Source organism: Nelumbo lutea, chromosome 3 (genome assembly GCF_056320005.1).
Source record: "Nelumbo lutea isolate HS-2025 chromosome 3, American lotus-T2T, whole genome shotgun sequence".
Lineage (NCBI taxonomy): Eukaryota > Viridiplantae > Streptophyta > Magnoliopsida > Proteales > Nelumbonaceae > Nelumbo > Nelumbo lutea.
Window position 1 is genome coordinate 101,210,147 of NC_142686.1, and position 26,407 is coordinate 101,236,553.

Below are 26,407 nucleotides of genomic sequence, written 5' to 3' on the forward strand. Positions count from 1 at the left end.
TGGATCGAAAAAACCAGGAACTAATCCGTTTTACTCTAGAATCATTATTTTCCTTAAAATCGTTGATTTGGTCAGTAAAACGCTAACCTAAGCAGTTGAACCGTTCAATGATTTAGCCAATTTTTATTTTTTTATTAATTTTTTTGTCAGAATGGGCTGTCTGTTCGTTCGGTTCAAACGATCGAACAATTTGACCCAAAAACCAGACCTCTCATCGATTTATCGTCTGATTTGATTTTAAAAAACCTTGTTAGGACCCATAAATCAATTTCCAACTTAAATTAATGGTTTTAAGTTTTCAAAATGTGTTGTACAAAATACAATTAAAAGGATGTTGGTCGGGGTGGGTTGGCATTAGATTGAACCCTATATGCTCGGATTGGGTTCAGAAATTACATATCATTAAATCGGGTTGGAATGTTGGAGGAATTGAGGCAAACCCAAACCGAGCATGTTCCGTTGACATCCTCACATCCCTAATTGATACTTAGCACATATAGGGATGTTGGTTCGGTCTGCACTTAAAAATGATGTGATTTGTGGTTTGGTTCGTGAGGTCAGATCCTCATCCCCCATTCCTGATTTTGGAGTTTGGGCACTTGGATTGGGTCAATATAATCCAGTTACAACCGAATCGGGTTTGAAAACATCTCCGACCGTACCGTAGTAGAACGAAAATGATTAATAAATGAAGGAAAGAGAATTTCTTTCGGATGACGGGGATTGTGAAAAGCCAGTTGCCGACTTGCCGTGGACCAACGTTACTTCTTTCATTCTTGAATAGTTGAATTTGAACAACATTTATCATTTATGACAGCCTATCACCGAAATTTCTCCAAATCTCGAGATTCATGTCGTGTCTCGCCAGACGGTGAGAGTTACTTTCCCGATTCCAACCATCAATGCTCAAAATGACCAAAATACCCCACAGGATGACTGGTTTCCACCCGTGAGAATGAAATCAACCCTTCAAGGATACTACAGTCATTTTGTGTTTTTCCTTTTCCCACTCACTCGAACAACAACAACATTTTCGTTGTGGGCTTCAAAAGCACATCGCTTTTGCTTTCGTTTTGCTCTGGAATCCAGCCAAGCCCACAGCAGCAGTCTCCCACGCTTTCCCCCTCTCGGAAAGAAAAGAGAAAAGGAAACTGCAAACCCAAATCTCTTCTCTCAGAAATCTCACACTGTTTTTCTGTTTTCTGGGAAACAAAAGTCTGGGAGAGGGTTTTATTTTTCTCCTTTTTCCTTCTCTGCAAGGTTGTGTAAGATTTGCAGAGGAACAGTGATGGCTGCTTATAGAGCTGAGGACGACTATGATTACTTGTTCAAGGTGGTTCTGATCGGAGATTCGGGTGTTGGGAAGTCGAATTTGCTTTCGAGGTTCACGAGAAATGAGTTCAGTCTTGAATCCAAGTCTACGATCGGGGTAGAGTTTGCTACTAGGAGCTTGAACGTCGATGGGAAAATCATCAAAGCTCAGATTTGGGACACGGCGGGACAAGAAAGGTGATGCTTTTTTTATCAGGAACTCTGTTTTTTGTGATCTGGGTTGTTCATATTTTCTTTTTGGAGAGTTTGTGTATTCGTGAGCTTCACACATTTTCTTTGATTGGTATGCTTCACGCATTTTGCCTTGATTCTTCCCGTCATGGAGTGTCTGTTTTCTTTTGCGCTGCTTATTGGGTTTAGTAAAGTAGGAGGTTTAGGTAGGTTTCAGAAATCAGTTTAATTGTTAGAGATCTGAAGGTATTCAAGTGGAGTGCTTTTTACTATATTGGTTCCGCGTGGTATTCTCACTTGTCATTTTGATCTGTATCTGAATGCAAATCGGGGGTGGTGTATCGTTTTCCACTATTAGGCTCTATTAATTATTTTATTTGTTCTCGTTATTGGCTCCTCTTTAGGATTAGGTCGATTACGATTTGATTTATCTTGTCTAGCAGTAGATCTTGATCAAAGATAGCTGCTTATGATGGCTTACTCTGTTTTGGGTGAGAGTTGCTTCGTAAAGACTTTTCTGTGGCATTTTGTGTGGAATTTATCCATCTGGTGCATGATGAAGATCCAGATCTGAAGAATCTGGGTTTCATGTACCAAAGTGATAGACTAATGGTGTATGTGTTTTGAAGTATAAATTTTTTTCTGGTGCCAAGCATTTGGCACAGATTTTCATATTGGTTTACTGTCTAGGTTGTAAACAGTTTTGGCTGTTTTATGTTAGCTTCTTTCCATGGTCATATTGCTTCATGGAGCTCTGGAACTGATTGTTAGGAAGGTGATATAGAAACTATAGATTGCTGGATGACTATGCGTACTTTCCTATTGTTGGGGTCGGATCTTGATGTTGGCTACGTGGCAGGATCTAAGAGGCTGGTTGAGACTTGGGACCAGAACTTGGGAGAGGGTGGTCCGGCCTGGTCCGTCTACAACAGAGAACTCGCTGCTGTCAACCCTGTCCGCAAAACCAGGTTTTGGTTTGGCCTTCACCCCGGGAGAGACCTGATTCCCTTTAGGATTAGATTTCTTCCTTACCGAATATCGATCGGCCTTCTATTTTGCTCTTAATTTTCTTCTCAACTACCACCTCCTTGTTGCCTTTAATGACTCCCTTGAAAGGTATTTATAGCTGTCCCAACGTTCCCTCCATTTTGTCTTTTTGCACACGGTGGAGGGAGAGGGTTGATCTAGTGTTCTTATTACACCTACCCCTAGTTTTTACCCAAATCATCTCCTTTAATCTCACACGTGCTACCTTGGTTTAGCCATTAATGGGTTTTGTCCTAGTGCGGTCAGGCTACGTTAATTTTGGGCCATAAATGCCAAACCACCAACTCTGTGTTAGTCATTAAATGTGGCCTGACATAGTGTGACTAGAGGTCTACCTAACTTGCCAAACCTTTGCGAGGGGACAACGATCTGCCTTTTGGTCTTGTCACCTAATTTGCGTGTTGGGCAAGGTTGGCCCTTCGCCATTAATGCACTGTTAGTAAGCTGATTCGAGCCTTGCTTGTCGTCTTGTCACCTGCCATGTGCCCCCTTTACAACCCTTGGATGGTTGATCATGAGCCAGTCACAACATTAGTCCCCTGACAGCTAGGCCACCTCGAGCGGTCGAGGGTAGCGTAGCTGTCACCTCACCTTTCACTCATTAGGTCTTTCTAGAAGTCATTCTTTTGTAATTGTCTTTTGCGTGCTACTTTGATAGGATTTTGTCCTCGGGTGGCCTGGATCCGAGACTTCGTGCGGGCTCTCGTTAAAGCCCACCTCTTCAAATGACAAGCTTACAATTACAATGACCTTCTGGAAGTGGTTAACCCATGCCTACATTTGGTTGTTTGGGGTGGTTAAGCCCATGCCAGAATTGACCATCTATGGGTGGTTAGCCCGTGTCAGAATTGACCATCTATGGGTGTTTAGTTCATGCTTGAATTGGCCATCTATGGGTGATTAGCCCACGCCCAAATTGACCATCTATGGTGGTTAGCTCAAGTCTAAGTTAGGTGAATGGTTGTCTTGTTGAGGCGTCCTTCATAGGTGCCGGTTGCATTAATGCCTTACTGTGCTTCTCAACGTTTAGCTGGTTATAAATATGGGACCCGAGGTGGATGAGGGTTCCCATGTGCTTGCTTGGTAGTTTTGCAAGTGTGTTAGAAATAGTGTTTTAAAAATGCAAGGTGCAAAAAAGGCATAGGGGCCAATTTGTGCCTGAGGCGCTAGGTGTGCACCTTTTTGAAGCAAGGCACAAAAATACAAAAAAGCTGCTAAAACATAAAAAAGTCAAAACATTCAAAAATGCCAAAAAATTTAAAAAACCATAAGATTAATAAAAAATATGAACTTAAATTTTAAAATAAATGTTTTAAAAAACCTATTATCTAAAATTAAAATACCTAAACATAACATGTAAAGCATATTGAAATGAAAATTCAAAAATAAAATCAAACATATAAAACATTTTCAAGCATGTAAAACCCACAATCTCTTTCTTTTTTCCTCAATTGCATTACTTCAAGAAGCTAATGTTATGTAAAACATATTACATCCTTGATTCTATGAGCTGCCATTATGCCATTCCCCTCGAGGCAAACCCAAACAAGTCCATGTTAGGGTCTTAAATTCTTAGTTCTAACACAAAATAATGATTTTATAATTTTAATTGCTTTTTAAGGAGATATTTTATTAGGATGAATGAATGAACAACATTGGAAAATAGGGGGTTCTTGGAGCTTCGATAGGTTCAGAGGAGGCAAAAAAGGCGTGGAATTTTCAAAAGGTGCACACCTAGGATGTGGCGCAAAGCGCATGCCTAGGCACACCAGGCGTGCACCTTTTGAAAGGGCTGTGCCTAGGACCTAGGTGAGGCGCATACCCTAAAATCCCCCTAGGTACGCCTTTTAAAGCACTGGTTAGCAACCAAGTGTCCTTGCTTTACTGCCTCTGAAGATGTTGAGCTTCATCCTACTAGTGTTTTTCTTTGTGGCTTCTAGTTCTTTAGGCCATCGTTGACCTTGGAAAAACATGGTCATCTCCCACTGTCCCTGATGCTAAAGCTGTTGAGGCCTTATAGTTGACTTCCTGCACTTGTCCTCAAAGTTACATGGACTTTGATTCTAAGGCCCCTTCGGCCAAGAGCCCTTGCACGCATTCCCAATCAACCAACCCATCCCAACCTGACAAATTCACCCTGTTGTCCACCATGCTGGAGATTTCTTAGATGAGGAGGAGGTTCCTTCAACAAACATGGATGAGATGTAGTAGATGCAGTACGGGCTAACCACCCATTGATGGTCAATTTGGGCATGGGCTAACCACCCATAGATGGTTAATTCTGGCACGGGCTAACCACCCATAGATAGTCAATTTTGGCATAGGCTAACCTCCCCAAACAACCAAATGTAGGCGTGGGTTAATCACTTCCACAAGGTCATTGCAGTTGTAGGCTTGTCGTTTGAAGAGGTGGGCTTTAATGAGAGCCCGTGCGAAGCCTCAGATCCATGCCACTCAAGGAGGCGAAGACAAAATCCTATCAAAGTAGCACACGAAAGATAGTTCCAAAAGAATGGCTTCTAGAAAGGCCTAATGAGTGAAAGGTGAGGTGACAGCTACGCCACCCTTGGCTCCTTGAGGCGGCCTAGTTGTTAGGACTGGCTCGCGATTGGCCATCCAAGGGTTGTAAAAGGGGCATGTGGTAGGTGACAAGACGACAAGCACGGCTCGTAACAGTTTACTGACAATGCATTAATGGTGAAAGGCTAACCTCGCCCGTTAGGTCACAGTTAATGACTGACGTGGAGTTGGTGGTGTGCATTTATGGCCTGAGATTAACGTAACATGACCACACTAGGATGATACCCATTAATGGCTAAACTAAGGTGTCGTGTGAGATTAAAGGGGATGATTTGGGTAAAACTAGGTATGCAAAGAGGCCCTAGAAGAGGGGTAGGTGTAATGAGAACATTAGATTGACCCTCCTCTTCCATCGTGTGCAAAAAGACAAAAGAGAGAGAAGGTTGGGGCAGCTATAAATACCTCTTGAGGGAGTCATTAAAAGCAACAAGGAGTTGGTAGTTGAGAAGGAAATTAAGAGCAGAAAAGGAGGTTGGTAAGGAAGGAAATCTCATCCTAAAGGGAATCAGATCTCTCCCGGGGTGAAGGCCAAACCAAAACATGGTTATGCAGACAGGGTTATAGGAGCGAGTTCTTTGCTGTAGGCGGACCAGGCGAGACCACCCTCTCCCAAGTTTTGGTCCCAACCAGCTTCTTAGATCTCGCCACATAGCCAACATCAGGATCTGACCCCAACATATTGGTGACTTCACTGGGGATCGAACCCAGAATGGGGTATCTCGTAAGTTGCATTCTGCAATATGATGCATAGGTTTATGCTTTAATTTCTATTCTTCTGCACTGAAGTGGCATTCTTCTTTATGTTTGTTTTCTGTAATCACTGTTTGCTGCAGCCTTTTTTTTTTTTTGTCTCAGTTGTGTGTTTTAATTTTCTTCGTTTTGGTCACTGAGATAGGCATCCTTGTAACTGGCATCTTGTGAAAGCCAACAAGCAAAATTATGACCTGAGGTTGGGCTATGGAAATTACTTTTATAGGCCAAGAGTAATATTTATTGTTACTGATAAAAAAAGGAGTAATATTTATTGTTCTGAGCATCATTATTATCTCTTATAAGCATATAGCCTAGTTTGAAGGAGAACCATGCTGCTACTGAAAAATGAACTGCTACCATTCATTTATCAAAATGAACAATTATTGAGCCTTGGGTAGACCGGCATGTGGGGTGTTTGTTGGGGGGAAGTTTCATTCCTATTAACTCATAACTCTTTTACATGTACTGGTGCCCGTGTACAGAACACCCCCTGATTGGGCCTTTTCCTAACAACTTGTTCAAATTTTTTTTTTTTTTTTTTGATTCATACAAACTTCTTCAATTCGTAGGTCTCAACCTTTTCTATGACTAAACTTTGTTATTCCTTATGACTAGTTGATGGCTACCTGATCTACTATATTATCTTTTATGTTGCCACTTCTGTAAGTGCACTATAGACATCCTGTATGGGAGCAGTCTCTTGATTCATCAAGGTACAATTAATAATATTATTTTTGATGACTGAGCCAAAGTGCAAAGAAGCACCTTTAGTAGTAGACTAGTAGTGCTGCAGGAGTGATAGTGACTTGTTCAGTTGATGATGAGCATCATACAGCAAGGAGATTATATTATTGGGGTATACTGCAATAATGATATGATTGTGGTTAACTGACAAAGAATTCAGTTTTTCACACTTGTATGAAGTAAGTTGACATGCATCATGATCTCGTACCAAAAAATGTATAAAAGGTTGTCATCATTTATTTTTTATTTGTGTGGAGCAAAGGAATGGATCACTTTTTATTTTTCTAAATTCTGATGGTAACTCAACATTATGAACAGTGTGTCAAAATTGAGGAGTGTTAAAGTCATTGGAAACTTTATCACATGAACTGGAGGGGTAGGGTTGGTGGTGGTATTGGACTAAGATAATCAAAATCTAATTAAGTTAAGCTTATCTTTTTTGAGTTGTACTTAGTTTGGGTCCTTTGGGACTCAGACTGGACATAAAACAAGAATGCTCATTGGGTCATGGTTTTACTGGTTAATTGGGCAGTTAGCCCATTCAAACTGTGAAAACTGTCATTTAACTGAATCCTGGAGAGGTTACTGGGTCACCGGTTCAAGTGCCTGGTCCTGTTTGATTTTGTAACTTTGGTCCTAGGGTGTGCTAAACTAAGCTAGTTTCTTTTTTATTAAAAATGAACACTTTTCTTTATATAAAGGGGGTAGCATCTTATTACTTAAATTAGTTGATGTGTTGTGAGTAGTGGTGTTCAACATAGTAGTCTTGAGAGGTTTTGTTAGGAAGCATTTTGGTGGTGTCATGTTGAAATTAGATGTTTGAATAAATTTTTTTCTTTTGCTTTTCAAAAGGTAATTGTGTTGTACCTTGGTGTGCTCATATTTTGGCTTTTGTTTTGTTACACGAAGAAAGATGAGTGAAAGTAGTACATTATTTGTTTTTTTTATCAATAGTAGTACATTATTTGTTTACCATCTCTTTTTCATAATTTTTGTTCTCCTCCTCTTAGATTGTACTTTCTTCCTTTCTGGTGATGGTGACAAAAACCACATCAACAATGTTTTGTTGCTTGGGAAATCCTTGCCCTTGGTTGCATAGTTTTTTTTGTTGGGGGGGGGTCACTTGTGCCTGGTGATCATGCAGATGGCATATGGTGGCAAACTGGCAACCAAAATTGATTTGATGTGCAGTTGATCAGGTTGGTGATTTTGCTGCTTCAACCTTGACAAGTAGTGTAACAAATCCAATTGTAGTTTTTCAGAGTTCTGAACTAGTTGTAATTTGATGGACTCTTGATCAACAGAGCTTCTTTGAGGTAGCTCCTTCCTCCAGAAAAGAAATAGGCTTTAGAGAGAAGGGAGAGAGAAAAGAGAGGAAGAAGAGAGAGGGAGAAGAAAAAAGTTAGTTATGATTTTCTGTTTATTCTGTACTGCCCATAGGCCTTATATAGGCTTTCTTATTTATCAGCTCATCATCACCACGAGCTATGCATATGGGGGGTCCTGACGTGGCTTGTGGTTGTAAAAACACGGGAGGGTTGTAAGGTTTCGCATGGACCACTTCTGGTGCTGCATGGCTTCATGACCTGTGCGGGCCTGGGCTTCCTAAACAGTGTGAGCCTGGTAATCTGAAGGTGGTCTACCCGCCTGGGATCTATCATCTCCCCCACCCTTAAGAATGACCTTGGCCTCAAGGTCAAGATGGGGAAACTGTTCTTGGAACCGACTGAGATCTTCCCAAGTGGCATCTTCTCGGGGCAGGGTTGTCCACTGAACAAGGGCCCGTTTCACCACTTTGCGACCCCTTTTTATCTAGTGGATATCTGTGATGACATTGGGCTCAACAATCTTCTGTCCTTCACTAGTAAACTCAGGCAAGAGTGGCTTCACCAAAGCTGCATCTGTCCAACATGGTTTGAGGAGCGAGACATGAAATACTGGGTGGAGTTGGGCGGTATTCGGCAGGTCCAATTTGTAAGCCACTGTTCCCATTCTACTTAAAATGCGAAAGAGACCAAAAAAGTGGGGTGAGAACTTCTGCCACACTGTTCCCATTCTACTTAAAATGCGAAAGAGACCAAAGAAGCGGGGTGAGAACTTCTGCCAATCTCTTTTTGCCAGTGACGACTGTCTGTAAAGTTGAAGTTTCAAGTAGACTAAGTCCCCTACTTGGTATTCCACCTCGCGATGTTTCTTATCATACTGCATCTTCATGTAATTCTGGGCCTTGAGTAAGTGGCCTTGAGTGATCTTAGTGTTTCATCTCTGGCTTCAAGCTGCTGTTCAACCTCTGCAACTGCTGAAGTGCCCTTCTCGTAGGGGTAACATTGAGGGTGGGTCTCTTCCATACAAGACCTTGAAGGGGTGGTCCCTGACATGATAAGTGGTATTATACCAAAATTCGGCCCATGGGAGCCATTTCAGCCATTGAGTAGGCTTCTTTCTTGCAAAACATCTGAGGTAGGTCTCTAGACAATGGTTAACCACTTCCGGTTGCCCGTCAGTCTGCGGGTGGTAGCTGGTGGAATGATAAGTTTGAGTACCCTGTGCCCCGAAAGTATTCTTCCCAGAATTGGCTTACAAAAGTGGGGCTGGTTTGTGATGATGGCTGTTGGTGTACCGTGGAGGTTAGCTACTTCACGAATATAAGCCTGAGCTACTTGAGATGCTGTGTAGGGGTGGGAAAGCACAACGAAGTGCACGTACTTTCTCAATCTATCCACAACAACCTGTATGACAGACTTCCCACTTGACTTGGGTACGGGCTGTAGCAACCTTGCTGGAGTTTGGGCCTAATACTTCTGAGTTTGGCATACAGAACAACCTACAACAAAATCCTGCACCGCCTTCTTCGTTCCCTACTAGTAGAAGTGGGCTGCCATGTGCCTGTAAGTTCTAATCATTTTGGAATGACCTCCCTCAACTGATTCATGAAACAACTTAAGTCTTGCTGAAATTAAGGAATGCATAATGACAAGGACAGTCTCATGGCTAAAATCTTCACACTTGTTGGCAGATTACTCCTTTGATGACTTGAGGAGAAACTGGGCAGCAGTGGCTTCTACAGTCTCCACAAAGAACAAATCACAAGCTGAATGGGAATCCCCAGCAGACGGAGTGGTAAAACTGCATTTTGATGGTAGCTGCCAAGGTACCCAGGGCTATCTGGAATAGGAGTGATTCTGAGAGACAAAGATAGCAACAGGTTGTCTTTATTTCAGGACCAGTGGGTGTTGGTGATTCTGTAAGGGCAGAGATACTAGCAGCGGTACAAGGTATATATATGGTCAGTCAACTTGGAGTGAATAATTTGATAGTAGAATGGGATTCCAAGGTAGTAGTGGGCTGGTTGACAAGTCCAGAGACAGCTTGTTGGGGCTATGGGGATCTGTTAAAGAAAGTTAAATGGCTAACAAGGAATATGTCAGTCAGGTTTCAGTGGGTCAGCAGATCAGCAAATGCAATGGCTGATTCTTTGGCCAAGCAAGGGGTGTCAAGGGGAGATCTGTTTTGGGCCACTTTGTAACTGTGTTTCAGGCTTGTGTTTGTTAGTGTTTATAACTCAGTCCTAGGGGGAGGTAACACCTCGTGCCTCTTCCTAGGCTGAATGTACTGCTATTTTTTGAATTAATAAAACTACTCTCGTTTATCAAAAAAAACTTAAGTTTAGTGTGATAAACGGATTTAGGCGCTATCACTAGTCGGCCCTTTTAGAATAAGTCTGGACCCACTAGGGAATACCCCGTTACTTGGTTTGCTCCTGATCCGAACTGCTCATGAATCAGTTTCAATTCACCATCTTGTTGAGTTTCGTCCTTGATGTGATCAAGCAAGGGGTGGAGAGGTTTGTAAGCTGTCAAAGAGTTCATTTCTTCTCTTCTGGATAAAGCGTCAGCAACTGTATTGGATGGGCCAGGTTTGTACTCAATGGTGAAGTCAAAGCCCATTAGCTTGCTGGCCCACTTCTGTTGTTCCAAATTGAGAATTCTTTGTTCCATTAAATGTTTGAGACTCTTCTGATCAGTTCTCACTGTGAATTTGCACCATAATAAATAATCTCTCCATTTGTGCACAGAGAGTACCAAGGCCATCAGCTTCTTGTTGCAAGTAGACTTTAATGGGGCCTAGGCTGACAGGAACTTACTAAAATAAGCAATAGGATGTCCCTCTTGCATCAGAACTGTACCTATTCCTCTGCTCGACGCATCACACTCCACCACAAATGGCTTGGTAAAGTTGGGTAATGCCAAGGTAGGTGGTGAAGTAACAACTTTTTTGAGGGATTCAAATGCCACTTCTGCTTGTTCCGACCAAGTGAAGGCATCTTTCTTCAACAGAGTTGTAAGAGGGGCGGTTAGGGATGCATAGCCCTTGATGATCCTTCTGTAATAGCCAGTGAGGCCTGGAAAACCTCACAAACTCTTAACGGTCTTAGGCCAAGTCCATTGAGTCGTTGCCACAATTTTCTTAGGATCGGTCATTACAGTGCCCTATGAGATCATGTGGCCCAAATGCTAAATCTGTGTTTGGCCGAATATGCACTTGGAAGGCTTTGCGAATAACTGATGTAGCCAGAGAATACCAAGGGTTACCTCCAAATGTTCTAAATGAGAGGCCCAATCACTACTATAAACCGAGATGTCATCAAAGAACACCAAGATAGGGGCTGGAAAATGTCATTCATGAGGCTTTGAAAAGTGGAGGGTGCATTAGTCACCCCAAAAAGGCATGACCACAAATTCATAGCGGCTGTCATGGGTCTGAAAGGCCATTTTGTGGATGTCCTCCGGGTGGACCCGGATCTGGTGGTAGCTGGATCTTAGGTCCAATTTGGAAAAAGTAAGCTACATGTTTCAATTCATCAAATAATTCATCTTAGGTATCTGTAAGGTTTGACATTTGTGGGTTAGGCCCCCGACTGAACAGGGATGCAGTGATCATGAGTACGCATAGGAGGTAGGTTGTTTGGTTCTCCAAAAACATCTTGGTATGCTGCTAAGAGCTGCTGTGAGGTGGTGTCCTCATTCGTAACAGCATGGGTTCTGTTTCCACAAGAGATAGTGGACCCTACTTCTAACAAACCCAAATAAACCAAAGTCGCGACACTTGAGTGAAGGCTGTATTTGAGAATATGTTGGGTTGAATCAGCTGCTGGTTTGGTTGTCCCGATTCCTTTTAAATGGCATTGCTTCCCATTTATCCAAAAGCCCATAGTCAAGAGGGTCCAGTCACATACTGTTGGCCCAAGGAGCTTAAGCCATTGGATTCTCAGAACTAGGTCAGCGTCACTAAAGTCCAAGGGATACAAGTCTACATTGAACACATGGCCTCCACGGCCCTACATAGCCCATCACATGGAATTTGCTGTCCATTAGCTGCCTTCACAGCAAAAGGAGTAACAGACTGAACCTCCAGGCCCATTTGCCGAGCTAAGTCCCAAGTGATGAAGTTGAGGGAATTGCCATTGTCAATTAAGATGGACACCTTTCTGTCCTTAAGTACACCATACACTCTAATGGTTTGAGTGGAGTGGAGCCCGGTTAAGGCATGTATGAAATCTTTGGGTTTTCCTCAATGGAGTCCTTTGCTTGATCGAAGACCATGGGCTTGTTATCCACATCTTCACTCTCATCTGGGTTGTCAACAATTTGAAGGAGGAAGATCTGCTTGGCCTTGCACTTATGGCCCGAAGAAAATTTCTCCTTGCAGTTATAGCACAATCCTTTTTCCCATCGGGCTTGCATCTCAGCCCATGTGAGTTTTCTCATAGTGGGGATCGATGAGGTGTTTGGTTGAACCGGTGTTAATTCAGTTTTGGGTGTCGAGGGCTTGGGAGCCGGTCCAAGAATTCCTGACTATGGGTTTCTCCTAAGCCGGTTCAACTTGTTTGCATGCAATCAGGCTAGGTTCACAGCGGCTAAAACAGTAGGGGGTTGTAGGGCTTTCACTTCCAGTCTAATGTCTTCCCTTAAGCCACTAATAAAACAGCCGGTGAGAGCATGTTCCAGTCATCCATGCACTCTCATGGCTAGCTGTTTGAACTCAACTTGATATTCCTGAACGGAGCTAGTCTGTTTCACCCTAGATAAAGCTTCGTCAAAATTTTTAAAATTGGAAGGGCCAAATCGTATTTGCAGGGCCTCGACAAAATCTAGCCAGGATAGTTGTGGGTGTGAATGGTGATAACATTGGTACTAGAGACTAGCTTCTCCATCTAAATGGATGGAGTCAATTTGTACTCTATGGCCGGCTAGAATCTCATGAAAATCGAAGTATCACTCTGTGTTGTAAATCTAGGGGGAAGGATTGTCACTTGGGTACGTGGGAAACACCAGTTGGGGTTGCGAAGGTTGAAGGTGCCATTCGATTGAAGGGCGCCTTTGCTCGATCTCTCCTAGTCCACCTCCTTGTTAGGTTGGGATGACATCCGTTCGAGCTGGGACACCACAGTAGATAGGGCGTCCTTGATACCTCTCAGTTCACCCTCCATCCGATTGATTCTTTCTTCCTGTGATTGGTTGCGAGTGGTGGGCATGGTGGACCAGGGGCTCTGGTACCAATTGGACTCTCATCAACAGAGCTTCTTCGAGGAAGCTCCTTCCTCTAGAAAAGAAACAGACTTCAAAGAGAAAGGAGAGAAAAGAAAGAGCGAGAAGAAACAAGTTATGATTTTCTGTCTATTCTGTACTGCCCATAGGCTTTATATAGGCTTTCTTACTTATCAGCTTATCATCACCGCGAGCTATGCATGTGGGGGGTTCTGACGTGGCCTGCGGTTGTAAACAAAATGCAGGGGAGGGTTGTAAGGTTTCGCATTGTCCACTTCTAGAGGCATGGGCTTCACGACTTGTGCGGGCCTGGGCTTCTTGAACAGTTGTGAGCCTGGTAATCTGAAGGTGGGCTACCTGCCTGGGATCTATCATAATTCTTCATAAAGAAGTTATATTTCATTAAGTTATTCACATTCTTATGGTTGCTTGACGTGATGTATTTGTCACCACCGACTCTTTGACGGAATTGAAGAGGTCATGATGGCAACCAAAATATCAAATTCAAATCCATAACTTGGATGTCTAGTTGTTCTAGTCAGCTGTTATTATTAGTTGGATTAGATAGAGTGTTTAATTTGGTAAATGCCTAAAAAGAGACCAACTGTCAGAAAAGGAATGGATCCTCAAATCATATAACTGTATTTTCTGCCAAAGTATTCTAGTCAGCTGTTATTACTTTGGTAAATGTCTTAAAAGAGACCAACTGTCAGAAAAGGAAAGGATCCTCAAAACATATAACTGTAATTTCTGCCAAAATATGCATGAGGGTAGATTATTTTCTGTAGAAACTCAACACGAAGTGGTGTTTTCCTAAAACACTACAATAAGTCATTGAGGGGTGACACATTGAAAGGCTAAATAGAAAGGGAAGGCTAGTTTGGAGAATTGTTCCTATGTTGGACAGTGTGTAACGAACAAAACAGTAGAATTTTTTGGTACCAGGGGAGTTGAAATTGAGGTGGTAATTAGAAGAAAAATGGCTACAATTTATTCATGGTTTGTTGTGAAGGAGTTGAGGATTGTGCACCACCTGATTTATTTCTCTTGGGAGGCACTTTTTGTTTAAGTTTGTTACTTAGTTTTGATAGGAGAGAAGGGAGGATCTGTGTTGTAGAGTTACCATATAGGGGCTATTTATAAAACTTTTTGTACATTACTACATTACGACATTCAAAAAACTATTGCTTGAACCAGATTTTGTTTGTCTTAATCCAAAGACAGTATTAATGCTAAAGCTTGTGTTCTAAAGAAGTTTTGAGGATTTACCTTCAAGCATTTCAGGGATCAATGGATGCAGATAATCTTTGATCCATATTTTGAAATATGAAAGAAATTTCCTTTTGTTTTTACTATGTGCATATGGATATGTGAAAAGTATACCTTTTCGTATACCTTTTCGTATAGCTTTGAGGGAAGCTCTTACCACCTTTTAGTACACTATCAATACAATTATCATTTGTCATTTTTGAGATGGAGAATGGTTCCATTACAGGTTTGGTTATGGGTTTATGGTCTATTAGCAGGTTCTCGCCAACACTTCCATTTTTCATTGGGGGCATTTCCCAAGTAACTGGTTGCCATATTTGAGAAACTGGGAAGAAAGGAGTGCTAGAGTCTTTACAGGGAAGGAGAGAAGTAAGGAGGCAATTACTGAATGTATAACTACTAGGGCCACTCACTGGGTAAAGTCTCTCTGGATAGCTTTTCATCTTATTCAATAGATGATATTATTAGAAATTGGAAGGAAGCATGGGGGACATCATTGAAAAAGACTACAGCTTATAGAGAATGGATGCCACCAGAAAAAAAAAGGCTTCATGGTAGTATGGGGAATCTGGGGCTGTCTAAGAGGGAAGTGTATTCAGAAATGAAAAAGGACATGTTATTTCTTGTTTACATGACCAATTGGGGCAGGAGACTTGCTAATGGCTGATATTATGGCTGTAAAGGAAGGGACAATAATGGCAAGGAATATGAACATAAAGAAATTGATTGTAGAAGGTGATTCAAGATTGTTACAGGATGGTTGCAGAGCAGAGAAGCAGCATTATGGTCCTACAAATGAGATAAAAAAATTCAGGTAGTAGACTTGAGATGTAGGAAGTGAAAATCAGATTGGTACAAAGGGATTCTAACAGTATGGCAGATAAGCTAGCAAAAGGAAGAGGTGGGGAGGGATCATATGTTTTGGGTACAATTGTAAATGAAAAGGTGAAAGTTATTAATTAAAAAAAGAAAAAGAAAAGAAACTGGGTCTCAGAGTAATTTCATTTCACTGCTTTCTCAACCTAAAAACAGTGAAACTGCTCCTGGTTGGGTTATGTTTCTTCTCTCATTAGAGGTCCATGCATTACGTCTGCAAAATAGAAGGTAAACAGAAGGTTGGTTTGGGAAACGTTAGAAATTAGCTTCTAGAAAGGGGGGGGGGGCATTCTAGGAATCGACAACAGCCAATTCCTGAATTATTTTGATGAAACATAAATAAAGAATGATTTTCTGGCTATTTTGGGATGATTCAACTTTTAGCTGTGTTTCATGGATTCTCCAAAGTGGATGAAATGTCTGTTGGACATAAGTCCTTGTTTCTTTGTCTTTGCTGCGTCAGACTTCTTGACATGTGGTGGATTCTGATTCCTATCTCCATGTCCCTGGAACACTGGCTTTTATATTGTTTGTTGAAAATGGAATCAACCTCATTGTGGGAATGCTCTTGGTTAAAAGGTGGTGAACTAAGGGTATATTCAGATAGGAAGGGCTAAGTGGAAAAGCAGAGGGCTTGTCTTTCTTCTGGTGCTTCTTTCACTTTCTATCCCAATCCAAAGACAACCTAAGAGAATGAGGGGACATCAATCAAATGGCAAGAAAAGAGTTTAGATTATGATGTAGACAGGGTGCAGCTGAGGTAGGATGATTTTCTCTTGGGCTTCAAAGCATTACTAAAGCGGTTATTTTCTCTTGGTTCAAATTGATGTCCTTTTTTATATTAGTGATTTGATTACCTTTTATGCACACTGATGATAAGGCTAAGCAGTCTGTTATGGAAGCAAGGAGAAACTTGGTGAGAAAGGAAGAGAATTGCTAGATATAAAGTGTTGGGCTTACAAGCTTGAGAATTCATGTCAATGTTACTTGTGTCAGGAAATTTGGATGGAGTGAAATATCATCATTTTTTGTACTTGTTGAATGCATAGTTGTCAAGGTGACATCTAGGTGATAAGGCACTCTTTAAGGGTTGCCTCACCCAAATGCCTTCATATTCATATGCAAGACACTGCATAATATTTTTATATTTAAATTTTCTGTTATTGATGATAGTACAATAGATATTATCAGACTAAATTATTCATATTGTGGGTTTATTGTAATAATGTTATTATTCTTATACTAGTTTCTTTTTATTATTTTATTTTCTTATTTGTTTGGGTTCAATTGACAAACAATTCAGTGACAGTCTTGAATTCTTTATGACTTTAAAACCTAAATTAACAAGTTAGAAATGATTTGAAGATTTTATCCTATTTGACACACAAGAACAATCAATATGACTTTTCTTCTTCATTGTCATCTTCTTCTTCCTAGGACCAAAACAAGGGCTCAGCCCTTATGATTTGTATGTTTTCTTTTCTTCCCCATTTGTTTTTCCGTAAATATGTTGTTTTTCTATCTTTTGATATGGGGTTCATACTTAATGAGGATTGTGGTAATTACTAGTTAAAGATTACTGCTTATTCTAAAAATCTCATTGCCTAGGCGGCCTTGAAAACTATGGTTGGATGCAACTACTACTTCATGTCTATTTTATGGGAGAATCACAATTTAGAGTGGCGTTCCAGTTCTGTATCTCTGAGCTTTGGTGTCCATGAAAAAAGTAAATTCATAGTTAATTACTTGGGTAGCCATTCTGAAATTCTTAGTGTATATATGATAGATATACTTGGTTAGGTACTAAGTTCTGTCATTATTTATTTACACCCACTTATTTAGGATGAAGTTATATATTATTTATTGCACTTGTTTGCATTAAAGTTCATTAGCCTATCCAGTTATGCAGTATTATTCGCTTCACTGCTAGAGCTTTCCAACATTGCAACTGATGTCACTATGTACTGTTTCATCCTAGTTACTCTGATGATGCTTACTAGGGCAGGGTGAATCATATGCTTTGAAATTGATACAAAATTGTTATTATCACATGTATTATTCTCTTCTTTTGTTTCATCTCTTTCACATTTTTCTGTGGAAGGATTTCATGGAAACTATCTAGGACACTAGTTGAAGCTTTTCATCCTTTCACCCCCACTGTACTATTGCTTCTTACTTTGTGATGGAACATTGAGTTGTTGCAACTTATTAACTCTTCAGACTCATACTTCCAACTCCTGGCATGTTAGTTGTTACACGTTAAATCCTTCAAAACTTATTGGTTCTTATACCCGTCTGCAGGTAGGCACTTAGATTGTATTCTTCCATTTCAGTTCCTGTTGCTATTATGTATACCATTTTCACCTTGGTTCTGAGAGCATGAAGCCATGCCTTATTTGTGGCATGGTTTTAGAACCGTTGTTGATCCGGGTGGTTGAACGTTCAACCTGGGAACCAGTCACCTATCTGGTTCCATTTTTTACCTGCCCAGATATTTCCCAGAGACTGTTGAATCAGTAAGTGAACCGCTGACCTGGATGGTTGAACCTCTGAGTCTGAACCGTTCAACCCATGCAGTGGTTCACAGTACAATAATAAAAATTGATTTTTTTAAGAACTAAAATGACAATAAAAACATTAAAAAACAAGAGGAGGGTCGACTGGTTAGTGGGGGAAAGAGAGGAATTGAGAGCTGTTGGTGGGTTTTCTGATTGAATCTTTAAGCATCTTGGCAACTAGGATACATGCATGGTGGGTTTTCTGATTTATTCCTTTTTCACAGGTACCGAGCTATTACCAGTGCTTACTACCGAGGAGCTGTTGGTGCATTGCTTGTATATGATGTCACCCGACATTCCACTTTTGAGAATGTTGAGAGGTGGTTGAGGGAGTTGAGGGACCACACTGATCCCAACATTGTTGTCATGCTCATCGGGAACAAGTCTGACCTACGCCATCTTGTGGCTGTCTCTACTGAGGATGGGAAAGCCTTTGCTGAGAGGGAGTCGCTCTACTTCATGGAGACCTCTGCTTTGGAGGCGACCAATGTGGACAATGCATTTGCTGAGGTCCTGACCCAGATCTACCATATTGTGAGCAAGAAAGCAGTGGAGACAGGTGATGAGGGGGCTGCAACAACCATCCCCAGCAAAGGAGAGAGAATAAACGTCGGCAAAGATGATGTCTCTGCATTGAAGAGAGTTGGTTGCTGCTCGACTTGAGGCTTGGAAAACTGAATGTTCAATAGATGTTACTGGGTGTTACTGCATCCAATATTTGTGTAAACCATGCTTTTGTGTAACATTTTCAGGGATATCAACCAGGAGAAGAGAGCAGGAAAGAATCTCCTTTAAAACTTATTATTTGTTATAGTGAACAAGCGGGGGAGGTTGACTAGGAATAGGGTGTTCATTTAGATCATGGGTGGGAGCTCAAATTTGAATGAAATCTGCTTTGGCTAAATTCTTGTGTAGTAGACCTATTATAAAAGGCTTATTGGTTCATTTGTTCTACTTTTGATCTGAAACAGGATCACTTGGGCTACAAGGATTTAAATTTAGAATGGCTATTGTCTTTATTGATTAATGATTTGCCTGCTTTACCTTTATTTTATTTTTGGTAGGCATAGAGTTGAGTCCGGATCTGCTACTAACAATTCGGAGAATCATGCTGATAATCTTCACTTCCATTTGGAAAATTTCATGGGATTATAACTTCTGGATGAAACGTTTTCTTTTTTTAATATTTATTAGCGCTACAAGGCTGTATGTCTTACATGTAAAGTAGTTCAGACTTAATGTACCTCATGGCCAAACGACTGTTGAAAACTTCAGACTATTTATTTTTCCTCTCTACATACTACAGTCCCTTCTCTCCTTTTTGTGCAATCTGCAAGCCAAGTAGTGTCGGTAAAATGTAACCCTCGAGGACAAATCATTTTCCAGTTTTCCTAGTTTCTAGTTCTATATGTTGAGATCCAATCTTTAAGAGTCCTGTCCGGTTCTGATAGTGGTTCCAAACTTCTATCTCTTGTATCTCGGGTTCTTCTGGGCGGTATTCTATGTTTGAGTCTCGGTCTTCTGTTGCAGCAAGAAGGGGCATCATCTCAAAAAGTTCAGGTAGCTCTGGACTTGGCAGGGCCAGTGGGAGCAGATAAAAGTGATTGTGGGGTTGGAATTTACGGTGGTTATTACTTATTAGTACCTTGAAGGGATTACCAAAAAAATAAAAAATAAAAAACCTTACTCTTAGAAATCTATTAGATGTTATTTTGCATATCTTCTTCCTAGACAAACCAATCAGGTGTCTCACAGAATAGCCAAAAAGGCTGTGTTTCATGCAGATACTGGCTGCTGGGTGGATCAATCCTTCTTTTAGGCTTCAGGAGGTGGACTCTAATTTGAATGTAGTTTCTGCCTTTCTGGTCAGTGTGTTCTGTGACTGTGATTGCAGAAAGCAGGCAGCTCTAAACACAAAGAAGGGTAATGTTTTATGGGGAATTGGGTAAAGTTACCCGGTGAACATAATCTCTATACTTTGTAAATTATCAATAGGGGAATGGGGATAGGCCATAGCCCATAGGCAACCAGGCAAGATATTCCAATCCAAATGCTTTCAAAGATCAGAATTCTCATTGGTGCCCCACAAGCGCCCTACAGCCCATCCCAGCGGTGTGTTGAGAACATCTCCTCATGACAAGTACCAGGGAATGTGTATGTGGGACGCCAATGGAGTACATTCTGTGGGGCGCCAATCTGAACTTCAAACAACAATGCCAATGCCAATGTTGGAAAGGTTCTACCTTCAGTCAAGAGGTACTGAAACCAACTGGTCCACAACCACGATAGTCATCAATGAATCCTTGCTGTTGGAAGGCTCCGGCCAATTCATCATCCTTGGAAGTGGGAACCATCATATTGTTATTGTATGGTATGCCGTTTCCTTCGGGACCTTGCTTCTGAGTTCTGATTGCAATTAATAGGATATGGTAGGTGTCTGGTTCAGGACAGAGCTGTCCTGCACATGTCTCGAATTAATTATTAATTGATTTCATATGACAGACATCGAGTCGGAACCATCCCATTTATTAATCGAGACAAATTGGGTTGGGTCTGCCATGTCTAAACCCAATTCTACTTGATATCCATACTTATCTATGATTATATTGATAACGTAGCCTTAATAAAATCATTATTTTTGATAATGTAGCCTTGATAAAATGAATATATTGATAAAATAAGGGCCTGTTTGGCTCGTGGGAACAGGGGTTTAGAATCGGGCTATTCTGGTTCCAACTGTTTGGTTGAGGGAACCATGGGCATTCCCCCATTTGAGGAAATGGGCACTCCCTCCTCCCTTGCCAATGAAATCCCATTCTAATTGATTCTAATTCTTATTATGATTCCTGTTTGAATCAAACAGATTTTGGAATAGATCATTCCGATTTTATTTCTGAAAGGCTTTGGTTCCAATTTTAGTTTCAATTTTGATTACGACTGTGAACCAGACAAAGCCTTAAGTTTTTTTTAATAACAATTATCTTATATACAATCTATAAAATTTATCTTTTGAGCATTCCAACCCAATAATTGATTAAGACAAAACCACATAATGATTTGGTCAGGTAAGTTCAGTTTTTGTTAGGTATTCCTGACCCTTTGACAGCCTTAGGATATTGGGGTGTTCAAAATCACTGACAGTGTCGACATTGCTTAAACCAGGTCAGATAACTAGGCCACAAATACCCTACCAATTAGACATACAACTTCATATAGAACCTTGCTTATTCTGGTCTTCAATTTATGCAAAATTTGTCATTCTAGTCTTTTTCATTGGGGATTTATGTGGTTTCTGAAAACAGGAATTCGTAAATAGCCCCTAAATTAAAAGAAGGCAAAACCTATTGTTCATCTCCGGCACCATGCAGCAAAAAATGTCAATTAGTTAAATGTGAATCAATGAAAAGTAATCAGATTTTAAGATATTGGTTGAGATTTGGATTTAACGTGTAGACAATATTAGTGAATACAACATAATTGAACTTTTAAAAGAATAATTCTATAATTTTTATCAACTTGTATCCATCTGATAGAAACTTTTTTTTCTACTATTAAGAGTCTGAGTGTCAATGGATTGGGTTTGGGTTAGACCCTGTCTGAATGAAAATCAATTTGAATGGGTTGGATGGAGGTCAAATCAGCCCCCCACAACATCCTACAACACATCTCCTTGTATTGATAACATCTCCCGATGATGAAATCATCATTTCTGCTATTATCATCGGGAGATGTTCCCAATACACGGCGGGGATGTGTTATGGGACGTTGTGGGGGGCTGATTTGACTCCAGTTAGATGGACTAATAAGTCATTGAATTAGTTCAGTCTATATTTAATGGTCCAAAGTATTGTTGGATTGGACCTGGTCCATCTGTGAAGGATTTATATTGGATTGGATTAGATTAAATCAATTCCCTGTTCATTGACATAAGATAAGAATATGGGTGTCAATAGACCAGGTTTTGGTTGGACCCATGGTTCAAAGTATCGATACAATATGCTTGATACAGGGTGTATCGCATTATATCTTTGGAAAAAGATACGGTCTAAAACGCTTGTTTCTATGTGTTTTGGACCCCTGGTTTTTTTAATAATAAAAAGCATACTAAAAGCTTCCCAAAAAACCAAAATGTAAAAAAAGCTTAAAAAAAAAGTTTCGGCCGTTTCTAAGTACCGATATGATATGACCAAAACTCATATCGTATCGATACTTTGAACCTTAGTTAGACCCAATCTATATTAAACCAATTTGAATGGTTTAATGGTCCAGACAATGAATTGGACTGGTCCAGACAATGGATTTGATTTGGTCCATCTGCACCCGTCCATTGACAATCGTATGTATCACACAAGTTTATATTAGATGAACAATCACTGAAACCTAAAAATTGATTGATGGGAAGAACCATAAAAATTTGTCTATTTAAGTCAGAGACTTCTACTAGAAGAAGCTCTTGTTACATGTTTTTTTCTAGAGAAAAATGATACGTAACAAATATAGGGCTCACGCATGACACATGCATCAATGTGTTGGAAAAAGAATGCTATATTTTTCTTTGTGAAAGAAAACGAAATGTAACAAAGATACGATTCACACATGCATCAATATTTGAAAGTCATAGAAAACAAAAGAAAAATCGAAAGAAATTTATTTATTTTTATAATAGACAAATATATCTTAAGTTTTTTAAATAGACTTAAATATATATTATGGGATAACTCTATTGGACTTAGGACATGTTTGGAAGTGCTTAAAAATAAGTGCTTATTTGGTTTGGGACCACACCATTAAACACTTAATTGTGTTTAGGAAATAAGTCTGAAATAAGTGCTTATTTTAAAAATAACAGCTTATTTTTTAAGCCAAAATTTCCAGTTTTTTTAAGTGTTTATAGCCTTATACAATAAGTACTTATTCAATTATTTACTTCCAAAATTATCCCTAGATTAATTTTAAAATACCACTTATAAAATTATCCCTAGTTGAATTCTATAAAAGTAATTTCATAAAAATGTTTTCATAAAAATACTTTTATAAAAGTATTTTTATAGAAGTGCTTTTATTAAAGTGCTTTTATAAAGGTACTTTTGTAAAAAAGCTTTCGTAAAAGTACTTTTATGAAAGCATTCTTAAAAGTGTTTTCATAAAAGTGTTTTCACAAAAGTACTGTCATAAAAGTGTTTTTATAAAAGTACTTTCATAAGGATAAGTGCTTATTCTAAAAAATAAACACTTCAAAAATTTGGGTGCCAAATGAAAATAATCACTTGTTTTTAACATAAAACACTCCCAAACATGGTCTTGAACAACTTATTGGAATCGATTCAGTTTTGAACCAAATTAGGATTAGCTCATTTGGCACAAGGTTCAAAATATCGATACATATCGGGTCGTATTGGTCAATACATATCGTCGTATCAAAGGCTTCCTGATCCGCCCCTCCAAGGGGTGTTTTGGGGTTTCAACCAGTTTAGAGGATGGACAAACCTTAAACTGGCCCCTCGGAACTGGATTTGAAAAAAAAAAAAGCTACTGGTACTGCCTGATACACCTTTACCGATGTAACCTTGATTTGGCATAGTTTATCATCATTCAGCCATCCAATGCAATAACTTTGGAGTCATGTAAAGGGGTGTATACTTGCCCTCATGTTCTTGTTCTTTTTTAAAGGTCACTAGAGATGACTGAACCCAGACTCAAGCCATGTCTATGAGTGTTTATATTAAAAATAAGTGCTTAAAAACAAATGCTTATTCGAATAAGCACTTATTTGCATTTGGCATCCAGTTTTTTTAAGTGCTTATTTTAAAAAATAAGCACTTATTTCGTATTGGTCATTTGGTAATCTTTTTCTCCAATAAGCACTTACATAACTATTTGTGACTATTTTATCTTTCATTTTCTTTCAAAATTTACAAAATTACTTTTATGAAAGTATTTTTATTAAGTTACTTTTATAAAAGTACTTTTATGAAAGTACGTTAATAAAAGAACTTTTACAGAAGTATTTTTATAAAAACACTTAAAAAAGTACTTTTATGAATGCACTTTTACAAAAATACTTTTATAAAATTCAACTATGAACAATTTTGGAAGAAAAAATGAATAAGTGCTTATTGTATAAGCACTTAAAAAAGTTGGAAATTTGGGCTGAAAAAATAAGTCCTTATTTTTAAAATAAGCACTTATTTCAAGCTTATTTCCCAAACACCAATAAGTGCTTAATGGTGTGGTCTGGGCCCAGATAAATTCTTATTTTGAGCTTATTTCCAAACACCAATAAGTGCTCAATGGTGTGGTTTGGGCCCAAATAAACACTTATTTTTAAGCACTCCCAAACATGGCCTAAGTTGAGGATTGTATTCTGATCGATAATTTTTGTTTGAAACTCATTATTTGATTTTTTTGCCATATAAATTAGTTATTTAATTTAAAAGACCAAAACTGGTTTATTTCTAAACAATAACCACTTTATGGATCCTACATCATTTGAATGATTTTTTTAATATTTTTTTATTGGAAATAATTACCGGTGGAGATAATTGAAGCTTATTATTATTATTTTTTTCTTTTAAGTGGGTAGAGAATGCTTCTATATGAGAGTGGAAAATAACCACTCTTTTGATTCTCTCTTGAAAGAATACGATGCTATTTGTCTAGAAGAGAAGGCTTGCAGTATTGAGCCTTTGTGAATTAATAAAATTTACCCTTATTATTGAAGTTTGACTTCCAACGTTCAATCTTGTTAAGTTTTTTAATTTTTTTTAGTTACCAAAAAGAAATTCTTATCAAGTTTCCTAATTAAATAGATTAACTAATTGAAATTAGTTAATGTTAATTAAATTAATTTATCTAATTAAGCTTAATCAAGTGCTTACTTTAAGTAATTATAAGCTAGTTTATTAATTGTTTACTAATTTTTATTCTTTTTATCACTTTATGTTTTACAATTATTTAATCATTTCAGTATTTTAGTAATTATTTAATCAAATTATAATTACTTAAAGTATAAATATTGTTGAAAATTTCCCTTGCCCTCTCCTCAGTCCTACCTAGAAAATATAAATACCATCATCCACCTCAGACTCTTTACCCCTCTATGCTTCCTTTGCAAAAGAACACATGCAATGTTCAAAGTATAGGACACGCAAGGTGCTCAGCAACTTTGTCACTATGTATTGGTTCTATATTTGGCAGCATATCTATACAAACTTTGGATATCCATCAGCATATCCAAAGCATAATCCATACAAACTTTGGATACGGACAAAAATTTAAGATACGCATAAATATGGTAAAAAATTCAAATAAATCTTAAAAAATATATTACTAACTATATTTACATATTTTGTATGATTGTGAATAAGTCATTTAAATGTAAAAAACCATAATTTAATGGTTTATATAAAGTATGACATATTGAGATAATTAGTAATAGTTAAAAAATCTAAAATGTAAAAAAATAAAATAAAATGTGAATGTCAATTTTCAAAAACCAATATAATTAATTTTAATATTTATTCGTATATAAATTTTAATAACTAATTCTAGCATTTATTAATAAAAACTTGTCACTCATTAAGAAAAATGAAAATTTACTTAAAATTAAAAATACATATAATCACAGCAAACAAATATGTGTGGCTAATTGGTGAACTTGTGTTTGTTAAAATCAAGTGACTAAGGTTCAAATCTTGCTATAGATAAAATTTGAAGTTTAAAATGAAATTAATGATAATTAGGCGCTAAAATTCAAATTTAAATTTAAATCTGCCTTGGAGTAATGTGCTAATTAATGAAAGAGAAATTAGACTTAAATAAACGATATTAATGAGAGATTTGGTATTAAATATGAATTAATGATACAGATCCAAACTGTTTCAGGCCCATATCGGGATGTTTTGGACACGTATGCATGTGTGAGAACCATTGACTTTATGGTACCTTATGTGCATTTATGAGAACCATTGACTTTATGGTTGATATCCTCGGGAATCAGAATAGGAATGGTCCATTAGGAATGATCCATTCCCATAGTCTATTTGGTTTAGACAGGAATGCCAATGGGAATTGAAATCAGAAGGAATGTGACCTCATTCCCAAGGGTAGGACAGGGAATGGCCATTCCCTCAAATGAGGAAATGCTAAGAATGGGAATGGGATTCTGATTCCATCCAACCTAACAGTTGGAATCAGAATAACCTATTCTGATTCTGATTCCAGACCTCATTCCCACGAACCAAACGGAGCCTTAGACTCCATGGGGGAGGGGGGTGGGGAAGGTGATACGAATGGAGAGGATGGACATCTTTGGGAAGTGTCATTTCTCTATAATACAAGTAGTCATTTATTTTAATAATATATTTGCTTTTAAAACAGCAGCAAGGGAATCATTCATTTTTCATCGCTTCACATGCAACCAATGGCACGTTGTTAACACTTAATTGATTAATAATCCATTGAGAGTTGAGTAGAAAGAGAGCTACTATTGTACTATATATACATTAAGCCTAAGCTCTAGAACCTTTT

The 26,407-nt window shown here is 38.9% G+C and overlaps 1 protein-coding gene across 1 annotated transcript; it reads left to right on the forward strand.

Moving 5' to 3' along the window:
- Window positions 1–946: 946 nt before the first annotated feature.
- LOC148867195 (ras-related protein RABA1d-like) lies at window positions 947–18,905 on the forward strand. The gene is made up of 2 exons (XM_088976237.1): window positions 947–1,509; window positions 18,103–18,905. The coding sequence occupies exons 1-2, from the start codon at window positions 956–958 to the stop codon at window positions 18,539–18,541; spliced, it is 993 nt and encodes a 330-aa protein (XP_088832363.1). The 5' UTR covers window positions 947–955; the 3' UTR covers window positions 18,542–18,905.
- Window positions 18,906–26,407: the final 7,502 nt, after the last annotated feature.

Excerpts from the sequence above, each read along its gene's own strand:
- LOC148867195 (XM_088976237.1), top strand. The coding sequence starts at position 956 with ATGAAATCAACCCTTCAAGGATACTACAGTCATTTTGTGTTTTTCCTT. Across the intron at positions 1,510-18,102 it reads GACACGGCGGGACAAGAAAG|GTACCGAGCTATTACCAGTG; the intron begins GTGATGCTTTTT and ends CCTTTTTCACAG.